The following is a 12612-nucleotide window of genomic DNA, read 5'->3' as shown; positions in this document are numbered from 1 at the left end:
GATTAAGATTACTTCTTTTCCTAAGAAACCACTTGAGCTTGGCCCAACCAAAAAAAAAATTAATTTGGGAAATCCTTAGAAAAGAAGAGAGAGAAGAGGGGCTGTATGTATTTTATACCAAAAAGTGATAGGGTAGGCCATGATCAGTAAGCATAAATTTCCATTTCCATAATGATTTAGTGTTGGTATAAGCAGAATATTCTTCATTAGGGTACTTTATTTTTTATAATTTTAGTTTGGATGCCTGGGTGAAACGAGTAGCTGTCTGTCTGTATTAAGTACAGAATGCAGCAGAGAAAGCAAACACAGCTGCTGAACATCCACTACTGGCATGAAAATGTTGTCATCTGTCATACATCAGTGTGCACTAAACTGTGTTTTACACTGAGAAGAAAAATTAAAACAATATGTGTTTCCTAGACTTTTTCTTAGAGAGTTCATTTTTCAGTCCAGCTTAGATTTCATATTAAGATTTTACTGTTAGTTTGGGCAATTTTATCCTTTACTGTGAAAATTACTGGTATTTTTAACAAAATGCTTGACTAAATAGTTGGTTGAATAACATTGAAGGGTCATGGAAAAAGTTTTCTGTATTTGTTGCAGTATTGTGAGAGAACCCAATTAAGCCTTACTTGTTATTTAATAGTTTCTATTTAGATTTTAATCTTTTTAATTTATCTTCATTTCTCTGCATTTATAAAAAATCCTCCATTAAAAGGACAAGGGAAAATACTGAAGTTAAAATCAAAATGTGAAAGATAGAAGATTTAGACAAAAGAAAGGCTGGAACAAACTTTATTTACTGAAAACGTTTGACTGTCCATTACATATCTAAAACATTTAAAGGGATTTGTTGGATTAACTGATGTGAAGGAGTATGAATTAATTGAGGCTTTTAAGATACCAGTTTGAATAATTAACTAGTACAAGAAATCATGCAGCCCTCCATGGGCAAAAAAAAATGAGACACATACTTAAAATTCAAGTTTTTATGTGCTACTTCCTTCCTTGGAAAAACAGTTGATTTTCAAGACTTGGAATAACTTTGAAATAGAAGAAATAAACCTTTTGGTCTCTGCAATTCTGCCCCTATAGGGTCCAGAAAATAATCTTGATTATTACATTTTAAGTTAAAGAAAAATGATTTATATATTTAATTATGAAAGCATTCATTAACTTATAGTCTTTAACATTTGGGGTCAATACTAATGTAAATATTCCAGTGTATACTAATTTTCATCTGTATTTTTATAAAACCATTAAGGGAATAGCTATAAAAACATACCATTATATTTTTATTAATTCCAGGGCTTACCAGGAGATCCTGGGGTACCAGGAAACCCAGGAATTAAAGGAGACAAGGTATGTTTTAAGTGTTTTTTATTAAGCTTGATATGTTAAAGCATTTTAAATTTTCACTTCAAGACTAACTTTCCATTCTTCTGAAGTGCATCTGTGTGTGTGGTTGCTGTGTGAAGTGATTTTAAAATGTACCAGCAGCAACCCCCTGTGTCTTGGAGAAGAAACATCTCTGCATTTGGAGATGGTTCAGGCCAGTTTGGCAACCCAGCTGCTCTTTAGATGAATAATTTAAGTAATATTTCAAAGAGATTGGACTGTGCCCTTACATTAAATCTGTGGTGTGCAGAAATGTCACTTCAGGTCCTGACTACAGAACAACCTTTTCAGGCTAGTGTCCTATCCAGACTAATGTGCAAAATCCCACTTCACAGTCAGACATATTCATCTTGGCAGAGCTCTAGGGCAGCTATACTGTCTCAGATGTAAGCTAAGGGTGGATCTCCTTAGGACATTGTATTTTGCTGTGTAGAAATCCCTTAGTTAGAATTCGGCTGCATCAGCAAGAGCTAAAAATTATGTGTGTATATACTAAATGTAAAGAAGGAGAAAAAAGAGGTGTGCTCTGAGCTATGTGATGTGTTGTGGTATTTATACACTGTGGGGTACAAGGGGAACCAATAAACTCCAGTCTGAAGAAGTGAGCTGAAAGAAAGGCAGAGAAAATGACTGGAACAAGGACAGAAATGTACTCATCTTGCAAAATGGGAAGTGGTAGATTCAGAGTCACAAAGGATGTTGCAGGAGCCTGCAAGACAACAGGACAGCATAACAAAAGGCACAATTTTACTGCATAAGCAGCAGAGTTTAGCCATGTGGAACAAGAGGCACTGCATGTATTGAAATAAGAGCAGAGGTGTAAAGAGGAATACACTGAAGACCCCAGGTTTAGCACTAGTGGTTGATAGCTGGGGAGAGACAGCTGTTGTTTCAGCTGTTGCTATGAATTAGTTGGCAGGGTTTAATGACAACCTGCATATTAGTAGCCTGGGGAACAAGAAATGTAGATCAGATGAATTGCAAGCATGGAAAACCAAGAGAATACTGGTTACTAATGATGGTTATATGATCCATGTCTCCAATTCTGTAACTTTTTGAAGGAAAATATGAGGGTATTTTTCCTTCTCTATATATTTTCAAAGTACTGGCACTTTCTATTATAAACTTGATAATATTTAGAGATTTTTTCATAGGGGAAAATCCTCACATTTCATTTAGTGATTCAAATTTATTTTGTAGGGTGACCCTGGTGGAATTATGGGACCACCTGGACATCCAGGTCCAAAAGGCGATATGGGGCCTCCTGGACTGAGTCTGCCTGGAACACCAGTAAGTCCATAATCTGAAAAATCTTTCCTGACTTTATTTTCTGCAGGGCCAACTGGGAAAGAATTCTCACTATGCACTGAAAGAAATCACAGAATGGTTTGTGTTGGAAAATACTTTAAAGATCATCTAGTTCCAACCCGTGCTATGGGCAGGGACATCTCCCACTAGAGCAGGTTGTTCAAAGCCCATCCAACCTGGCCTTGAACACTTCCAGGCATGCGGCATCCACAACTTGTCTCAGCAACCTGTTCCAGTGCCTCCACCCTCACAGTAAAGAATTTCTTCCTAATAACTAATCTAAACTTAGTCACTTCCAGTTTAAAGCCACAAAGCAAATATTTTTTATTGTAATTTCAAAATCAAAATCTATTTTACAGTGATATTATAAGAGTATTAAAATATAGTGTAAGTCTATTAGTGTAGTCTAGAAATAGTGATAATATCACATATTATTCTAGTGGCACTAACAAGGAAGATATGTAAACTTGTCATAGTTTATTTCTAAGGGCTGGCTAATTTTGGCCATTAAATTCATCTATTCTCCTGTATTTCAAAACATAATTTGTTGGGGTTTTTTTGTCTTGGTTTCTTCGTGTTTTGTTTTGTTTTGGGTTTCTTTTAGGGTCCCACTGGTGTTCCTGGAAACCCAGGTCCGAGGGGGCCAAAGGTATGCCAAATACATTATTTCTGTTTCTAAAAATATTTTTAAATTTTTATTTAAGATAATACGGTAGTTTACATTTTCAGAGCTGTTGTGATGGAAAGCCTTGTGCCTTTCACAGGGAGAAAGAGGACTACCTGGTGTACAGGGAGCACCTGGGGAGATGGGGCCCCCTGGAATAGGCATTCAGGGATCACCAGTAAGTAAACCAGAATTTGGGCTTCTCACTGTTCATCACTGAGCAACTGCAATAGGCAAACAAAGCAATTAAAAAAAAAATTAAAAACAATAAAAAGCCATAAACTTCCTTCTGGCCTGACTCCCAACTCCCAGTTTGCTTCAAGGGTTGCTGTGCAGTTTAAATCCAAACATGAAGCAAGTTGACACAAACATCTAAGGCACTCATAGTAAATCATTTGTACAGCAATAACTGTTTCAGTTATTCAGCTTGTTTCCCAGGTTTCTTTCTTTTTAATGCCTTTAAATAAAGCCACCTGCAGTGCCTTCAGAGTATTCAGTAAAAAAATTTGCTGATGTTGATGGTGTACCTGGTAGGTGGTAGATATTATTGCAGGAGTTTTACTCCAGTGACTGAGGCAATCTCTCTTCAGTCAACCAATGGGTATCACCTGATACAATTTAGTTTATGGACAGTGCACTGGTATAAAGGGAAAATATTTGTAAAAGGTGACTAGGCATTCACCCTGAATGTCTTAATCTAAAATAATAATACTTAAAGATCATTTTTTCAGTTACAATATTTTCAAATCTAAATTTTAAAAATTACCCATTTGTATGTAAATTATCTGTTTCTATTCAACTGCTCATTAGCTTTTTTAATGAATCTTCTTGCTAAATACCACAGATCATTAATTTTTGGAAATGCTTGCCCTAAAAAAATGGGCATTCACAAAGTCTTGATGTCTCTAACTTTGGCAAAATTACGTGTGGATTTAAAGCCAAACCTTAAAATAAGCCTTTCTCAAAGTGAAAACTGCACAAATGTCCTACATTCAGCGTTTTTAAATGAAGTTCATCTCCCTTATCCCAGAAAGTGTAACTACTGATTATTTGGAGTTTTCTTACAGGGTCCTAAAGGTCCAACTGGATCAGCAGGTGTGCAGGTAGGGTATGAGTTTTCTCTTTAATACAAAAAACATTAATTTAGTTTAAGAATTTTGCAGGAGTTCTTATATCCTAAATGACCTTTTGTGCTCTTAGGGCCCTAGGGGACCTCCAGGATTACCAGGAGCTCCAGGTACCCCTGGTATTAATGTAAGTGACAGTTTTATATATATACAAGAAAAAGTAATGTGTACCACATCAATGATTTAAGGCCATCAAGTTTTCCATTTGTTTCTAGGGCACTCCAGGAAGAGATGGAAAGCCAGGACTACCAGGCCCTCCAGGTGATCCTGTACGTATACAGGGAAAGCTTTTATTTTTGCTTTGGTGCAAATATATTAAATTTATGTAAGGTGAGATAGCATAGCAAGCCTAGAAGAACCAGTGATATGAAGATAAAGTAAAAATACTTGGGGAAAGACAAGAAAACAGTCATGTTGTGCACTTGGCCTCAATAAAACTGAGACTGTGTTCATGATGTTTCTTTAAGCAAGAAAAAAAGTGCTTAGAATTAGGTATCAGGTAGTTAATGCTTATCAAAAATCATGGATCAGAGTGTCAACAGATTATTGTCAGACTTGGAAAAAGAGGTCTCTCCCATGCTCAGTTCTTGTCAGTGATTAATTTGATTTGAGTAAGTAGATAAAACTGAAATTGGAGTGGGAAAGATTGCTTGCTTTTTGAAGATGTAATCAAAATTCAGAGGCTGTCTGAAGTCAACAAGATTTAACTCGAGACAGATGAGGATAAAGTGCTTAATAATGAAAACCGAAATCCATAAGTAGAATAAGTCTGGAAGGCACAGTGCATTGCAAACTAAATGGAAATAAAATATTTTATGCTGCTATTAAACAGACAGGTCTAAATGGTAAAACTCACAACAGGATAATTATTGCCTTTTGCTCTCTTGAAATACTCTTCTCTTTGGAAAGAATATTTTTTCCAGGAAGATGTAGCAAGCAGGAGTGAATCTGGAGTATTAAGACCATTTTAACCCTTTCAAAATCCCAACATAAATCATACACTGATTCAGAGATCAACACACAGATTTATGGCTCTGGAGAGTGTGTTTGCAGTTGGGCTGGACTTGCCTTACATCCAGAGCAGGGGAGCTGTGTGGCACAAATGCAGTTGCTTTGCTCTCGTACATGTGCCCTTTGCAGCTGGGGTTGGGACCCTTCCACACTGAGGGTTGGGGGTTCTGTGCCATACGTTGATAGAGCAGCTAAAATAATAACATTAGAAAAGAGGAGAGACTGGGTAAATTATATTTCTAGTCCAGTAGGAAGACCAGCAGGTGATTTGGTAATAGGCTGCCTAGCTGAAAAATGTCCTAAGAAGGGTGAAAAGTCAGGCTGTGTAGGTTTTTTGTTTTCAAGTCTTGTCACAGGTTTTTAAGAGCAGCTGATCCAAAGTACAGTTTACCTCTGTGCAGAGGATGGACTCACACCTTACATAACAGTGTCCTCAACTTGTGCTAGTTGGTGTTGTCTCACCCTAAAAAACAACTCCACTTTCAGAGGTGGTTATGCCACCCTGCAGGTGGTGTACTGATTATATTTCTGGTTAATTATATTCAGCACTGCATCTCTTGAACTGATCATTGACACTCATTGTTTTTAACTGGCAGTCTTTGGAATATGCTAAAGAAAGTGTTTATATTTTATTTTTCTTCTTCAAGATGGAAAGAATTTAAACAGGCTGAACAAAAAAAATGTTACCTTATTTTGAATGTGTCTAATTTTATAGTATGCCCAGGATTAATATGATTTTAGATTAAGGAATTGCCATACAAACTTAGAATTAGTAATTAGAGAGTCTGTAAATTAAGTTGATGACAACCAGGGCAATGAGTTTTTAACAGGGAGTCTTTAAATATCAATTAAATGGCAGGTCTTGGAAATCTGGGATCTGTTTCAGTACAGTATAGATCCACTGACTGATCTTTAAATGTCTCAGCTTTAGTATTGGTAGCAATTTAGCAGTGGCACGAAAGAGTTACACACTAATTATTAATGCTTAAAGGCAGGAAAAAATATTGCATATGTTGCTTTTGTTGGTGTAGCTGGATTATTTCCAGTATCTGAGCTAATTTATTGAAGTTAGCTTTGGCATCTCCAGAATTTGTGCTACAGTTGACAGCAGAGTCAAAGCTTAGGAGAAAGGAGGAGGAAAATAATGTAAGATAATCAGGTGAGAATACAAGGCATTCCAGTAACATTGAGCTATTGCTGATGTGCCACAAAAACAATATTAGTATGTTCAGGAGTTATGCTGTTGTCATGGTTTGAGACATTTCATTGCATTTACAGTTAAGAATTACAATTGATAGGTTGGATAGACTGTGATATTTAACTATATCTGAAAACCTGTTTTCTCATTTGACTTTTCATTAAAAAGTAGATTCAACCAACATATATATATATAATCAGTTCTATGTGTAATGATATAAAATTTAGAAGCAATGAAAACACATCAGAATTAGTAGTGCTTTGTAAAACATTAACTGCAGATGCCTTTTTTAATTTCAGGTTGCACTTCCACTTGTGGGAGACATGGGTGCTATACTGAAGGTAAATTTTTCAGAGATTAAATGTCTTTTTGTTTGCTATAAACATGCTTTTTAAACAAACACATGCACTTGAGAGCTTCTATAGGTTCACTCCTGGCTTACAGGACTAGCCTAAAATAGTATTGTGATTTTTTTGTTGTTGTTTTCTTTTTAAAAAACTCAAGAAATATATTTTATAGAAATTTTTCAAAATAACGTTTGAACAGCAAGGGAGGTTGTAGCCAGCAAGTACCTATCCAGCCCACAATATGAATTGCTACAAATATACCGTTTTCCACTTCACTTTGTAGCATTGATTTCTGTAATACACCAAATGGGGAAAATAGTCTAGAATTCTAAGATATTATTTTGAAAAATAATGAAATTTGGAGTGTTCTGCAATATTCTGAAATGAAAATTGGGCTCAGGAGTATTTCAATATGAAGAGCACACATAATTTCTACTGTCCTTTATTAATACATGTACTTAGGGTTTATTGACTTTCTCATTTCCAAATCTGATTTATTTTAGCTCTTTCTTTTTGTTTGCAATTGTGCTTTCTGCTGTACATGCTCTTCTTGTCAGAGCTCTCCTCTTGCTGCTTCTTTATGCTTCATTTTTCATTTCTCAGTGTTTGTGGTTACCACTTCCATATGACTACAATTTAGCTGGCAAATGCTCTCTCAGCAATGCAAGGGTCATTTACTTTTAAATAACTACAGATTTGAAGGTGGAGGGAGTAACAAGTAACTTTCATCTCGAAGTAATCCTTGAAAGGAAGATGCTCAAACCTAAACACGGTGTGTCTGGGGCTGTTCAAAATAAAGCTAAAAACGTGTTAGCATGATTTGAGTAGAGAGTGTGCGAGATGGGGAGGAAAACAAGGAAGTCTCTCTGAAGAAGTACATGGTTTAGAAGAGAGCAAGGACTGAAGAGAAAGCTTTGTGTTAAAAATGGAGGCTTGGTCAGAAAGGCAGGAGGGAAGCAGCGTGCATTGATGAGTCTGCATGGATCAGATCTATGTCCTAAAAATATTTATTTGTCACTTCATCTTCTGTCTGCTCCACAGGGTGATCCTGGCACAAGAGGTCCTCCAGGCATTCCTGGCAGAGAAGGACCAAAAGTAAGTTTTGAAGAGTATACTTCATTGCTTTGGTTCTTGTTAAAAGCAAAAGGACAGATTCTTACCTTTGTGAGACTTGACTTTTTTTGTCTCATCCATATCCCTGCAGCACTGGGCAGCCTAAAAGTTCAAATGATTTTTATGTTCCAAGCCTCTTCATGTGTCAATTTGTCTTTTGTCTAGGTTGAGTGAGCAAAATAGCCTGAGGTGAGTCCCAGGCCCAGATAGCTTTTCTGTGTCATGGCTCCATTAAAGCTGGCTCAGATCTCACTGCCCAGCAGTGCTTTGCTAACTATAGACTCATTTTAGGTGAGTCAGGCACACGAGAATCCTGCAGTGAAGAGGCAAACTTCCCATGTCTCCCTCAAGTGTACAACACAGCTGGACCAACCCTGGGCCCTTGCACCCTGTTCTCATGGGAGCAACACAGCCATTTCTCTGGGACTTTAAGTATCACTGACAGCAATCAAAATCCTGCTTCATAAAAAACAAATAAGATAAAAAGCCACATGGTTTGACATACAGATATCTCCTATCATTGGGACTAATTCCATGGAGGTGAACTTTCTCCATTTCAGCAAGCATTCCAGCTCTTTGGTGTTAACGTTTCCATCTTAGTGTCTTTTGAGTATCTTGCCTCCTAGGAACAAACCACTCATTTCCTTTCACCTTGTGAGGAGGCATATTTGAAAGTTTTCAGGTGGTTTTGAGCCTTTGCTTTGTGTTTTAGGCACTATGGTTGTAAGGGCATCATGCTAGCATTTATTGAATGTATATAAAATGCCCTACAGAGCATGAAAGTCACTGTTCTCTAATACAAAATATTTGTTTGAATGTTATGTTTTCATAGGGAAGCAAAGGTGAACGTGGATTTCCTGGGCTTGTGGGCGAAAAGGGAGATGAGGTAAAATAATTTCATTTCTACAGTGGTAGCATTCTTATCTGAACCTGAGTAAAGATCAAGACTGAAAGTGAAATGCAGAGAATGTTATTTAGTTCTTTAAAACTGCTGAGATAGTAATGTAGTGCTATAAGTAGCCCTTGATTCTGATTTTTCAATAGGATTGAATATTATTATTCAGTTAAATAACATCAATTTTATTTTCATCAGTGAATTTTTGCTCATTTGTATATTTTAAAGGGTCACGTACATTTACATGCTAATCTTTAAGGATATAGTATACAGCAATAAATAGGCTAATGCCAGATAGTTTCAGAAAATACTTTGTGTCTATAACATATTTGTTTTCATTTTGTTAGTTCCCCTTTAGAATTCACTTTTCGAAACTTTCCATTAAGCAAATAATCTGATGGGAACACTAATAACAGCAACTACTGTTAAGTGGAAACTGAAAAATATTTGAATACATGTAAATAATAATAAATGTAAAGTATTTACAATATTTTGTATCTTATATTACATTCTTAGAGTTATTTTTATGTGTTTATGGAGAAGGAAAAAAAATCCAAATGACTTGTGGTTCCAAATCCAAAATAAATGCTATAGCTTTCATTTTCAATTGAAATATTTGCAGTTAACATTTCAAGAGCAATATCAGTGAAAAAAACAAACAAACAAAAAAAAAACAAACAAAAACATCACCACAGCAGAAGCTATTAATCAAATTAATCTGGATAAATAAATTAATTTCTTAGTGGCCTTAGCCAACTTAGGAGTAAGAATAAGTAGCCCATTAAAAAGTATGTGGTGAGCACTTTGAAACTCCAAGATACTTAACTGGTGTTAAATACATGCTATTCTATTTTAATTTGGGAGTGCTGCTTACAAGACACAGCACCTGAAAAATACGAAAGGAATTTAGAGTGTATTGATTGAGGGGTTTGTAATTTTTTATAAGCATTTCACATTTCTTCAGCACTAAGGCCATGATATCTTAAGAATTTTTAAAGAGTAGTAGAATAAGAGAATAGTTTCAAAAAAAATGTGTTTATCAGTATTCTTGGCTTACAAAAGTACACAGCTGTATGTGGAAAAAAAGATACAGCTCCTTCTACTGTTTTGCCCCGGAATTTAGCATATTATCAGCCTAAAGTATCATGATTACTTTTTTCTTTGTTTTATATGATATATAGAGCTCATTAAATATATATTTTACATATATATTTGGTTTCAGATGATATATAGACTTCACAACTCATGTGCCTCCTGAGGTGAAATTCAGAAATTCATATTAATTAAAAGGATGGGGCAGCCAAAAGCAAATTTCATTCAGAATTTTACTTAAAAAATAAATGGGAGAGTAACACACTTTGTGTGCCATGTAGGATGCCTCCAGCAGTCAGCCCTAGGAGGAATGAGGAATTAACAAAACAATTTTGACAATTCAAATACTATTAAACAGATGAGAAAATAAATAAGATATTGCAGGGAATTAAGAAGTGAATAAACTAACACCAAGTTTATGACTGGCAGATTTTTTAAAGGAGTATAGAGAAAATTCATTGTATATTTTTCATTAATGATGTGTTAATAAGTTCATTATTCATATGTTTCTTCACCTTTTGAGAGCTGGTGAAATCCTTAGCTGGTGAACTCTTATATTTTCAATGTTTTGCAGCAGCTTCTGAGTATGACATGGTGAGAGTACAAATGAATCTTTTTTTCAGAAACATGTATGAAAACATCTTAAAAGTAACTTCTTTTACAAATTTCAATACTTTTATTTTGATCATTTTTTTGGAATGGGAAGAAATGGGAAGAAATATAGAGAAGCCTACCTGAAGCCCTTTGAAATATGCTCATTAACTTCCATATGCTTTCCAATCACCCTTTAATCTTTGTTGAACTTGTTATCTTCATTTTCAAAGCACTTTGGTTTTTTTCAGGGGAGGTTTTTTTTAATATCTGTAGTAAGAATTACTGAAGATGTTCCTTTGGTTTCATATTAATTTTTCATGTAAATGTACCATCAGAGTAAGGGAGTTCAAAAGGAACAGAGAGCACATTAGCAGTTACCTTGCCACTCTGAAAAGCTGCAGAGGTGGATCAATGTCCTCTGTGTGTAGGAGCAAGAAAGAAAAATCAATGTCTCTCCATCTCTACATTTTTTGCTGATTTATTTCTCTCTGAAGTTTTTCCCTCAGTCTCTCCCTCAGAGCACCAGTTTCAGGGTTCCTGACCACAGTGGCTTTCTAGGTTGCCTCCTTAGCCATTCCTTCTTAAACACTGCAATTCAAATGAGAAATATGCCTCTTCTGAGGGGATTTTTCTTGTCAGAGGATGGACAGGTGAAATCAATCACTGCTTGGAAGAATCTATTTCTCTTTGTGGATTATAGGGAGAACCAAGGGTGTTAGCTCTCATTAGTACCTCACAAAACTGCACCTGGGCCTGGTGTGGCAGAGGAAGGATGCTCAGTGACATACAGGCTTGTCCCAAATCCCACCTCTCTCCACTGTAGTGAGTTGCACAGCTGTTATGTTTAGTAAGTCAATACTAGAGTCCATTGATTTTCAGACAATCAAATAGAATACAAGCAGGAAAGCAGATCATTAAATACTATGTAAAATGTCATGTTCAATTACCAAAAAGCCAAACCAGAAATGAAGCAGAAAGTACCTTTTCATTTAGATAACATCAGGTAATATTGAGAAGCCTGCTTAAATGTCTTCTTACCAAAAAGAAAAAAAAACAACAAAAAACAAACCTTTTAATAAAAGAAAATAGAAAATTAACTTCTAGGGAAAAGCTTGACATCTGTTTTTACCTGCACAACTAAGGACAAGACTATTTACAAAATATAGGCTAAAAATGTGAAAGAATGAAGCACAAGTGGTGTTTATCACTAAAGAAAGAATTTGCCTCTAACCTGGTTCAATGATAACCTGGTTCTCCTCCCCACCTGGTGGCAGGGTTATTTCTTTAGACATTACTAAAAATAATGCCTACATTTTAGAAGAAAATACACTGTGATGCAGGTATAGTATTGCTGGACATGCTGAATATAAGTATTTTTGAAGTATAAGTGGGAGAGGAACTAGACATTTGCTCTTTTAATCTGCAGGGTCTTCAAGGTGCTCCTGGACTGCCAGGTGTATCAGGACCCAGTGGCCCATCCGTAAGTGTGTGGTATCACCTGTGATCTAATTTATTTCTGTAGGGCTTGCTATGAATGCCTAGATCTATTCAGTCCTTTCTTTTATCTTTTAGGAGAGTGATAATAAAATCTTACCCATTCTGGCTCTAGTGAAGTAAACTATACTGCTGTTGATGTTACTGAAAATACCATAATTGTCTGGACTCAAAGTTTATGGGACGTAAATAGATTTGGAGTTTTGACATTACTTGTGAGTCTGTGAGGTTACATGATTTATGATGTGCAAACTTGTAGTGAAATGTGTATTTTTACCCAAGTTAGAGTCATGTTCGTAATAAAATCTAAAAATAATTCCAGCTAGTAATTCTGAAAAAAAACTTAGTGCAAAAACAAAGTAATTACTTGG

At 35.7% G+C, this 12612-nt stretch overlaps 1 protein-coding gene across 12 annotated transcripts in view; it reads left to right on the top strand.

The window, feature by feature from the left end:
- Positions 1-12612, top strand: part of COL19A1 (collagen type XIX alpha 1 chain) — a 186152-nt gene that overhangs the window by 140157 nt on the left and 33383 nt on the right. For all 12 annotated transcript variants that reach the window (XM_039727212.1, XM_039727197.1, XM_039727222.1 and 9 more), the window contains 11 exons: positions 1309-1362; positions 2599-2688; positions 3311-3355; positions 3471-3548; positions 4438-4473; positions 4571-4624; positions 4713-4766; positions 7006-7047; positions 8095-8148; positions 8999-9052; positions 12174-12227. In XM_039727212.1, the coding sequence (XP_039583146.1) occupies positions 1309-1362; positions 2599-2688; positions 3311-3355; positions 3471-3548; positions 4438-4473; positions 4571-4624; positions 4713-4766; positions 7006-7047; positions 8095-8148; positions 8999-9052; positions 12174-12227 (615 nt within the window). The remainder of the gene's footprint in view (positions 1-1308; positions 1363-2598; positions 2689-3310; positions 3356-3470; positions 3549-4437; positions 4474-4570; positions 4625-4712; positions 4767-7005; positions 7048-8094; positions 8149-8998; positions 9053-12173; positions 12228-12612) is intronic.

This window comes from Passer montanus, unplaced genomic scaffold (genome assembly GCF_014805655.1).
Source record: "Passer montanus isolate IOZ18808 unplaced genomic scaffold, ASM1480565v1 scaffold11, whole genome shotgun sequence".
Taxonomy (NCBI): Eukaryota; Metazoa; Chordata; class Aves; order Passeriformes; family Passeridae; genus Passer; species Passer montanus.
This window is presented reverse-complemented; position numbering and strand designations above follow the sequence as displayed.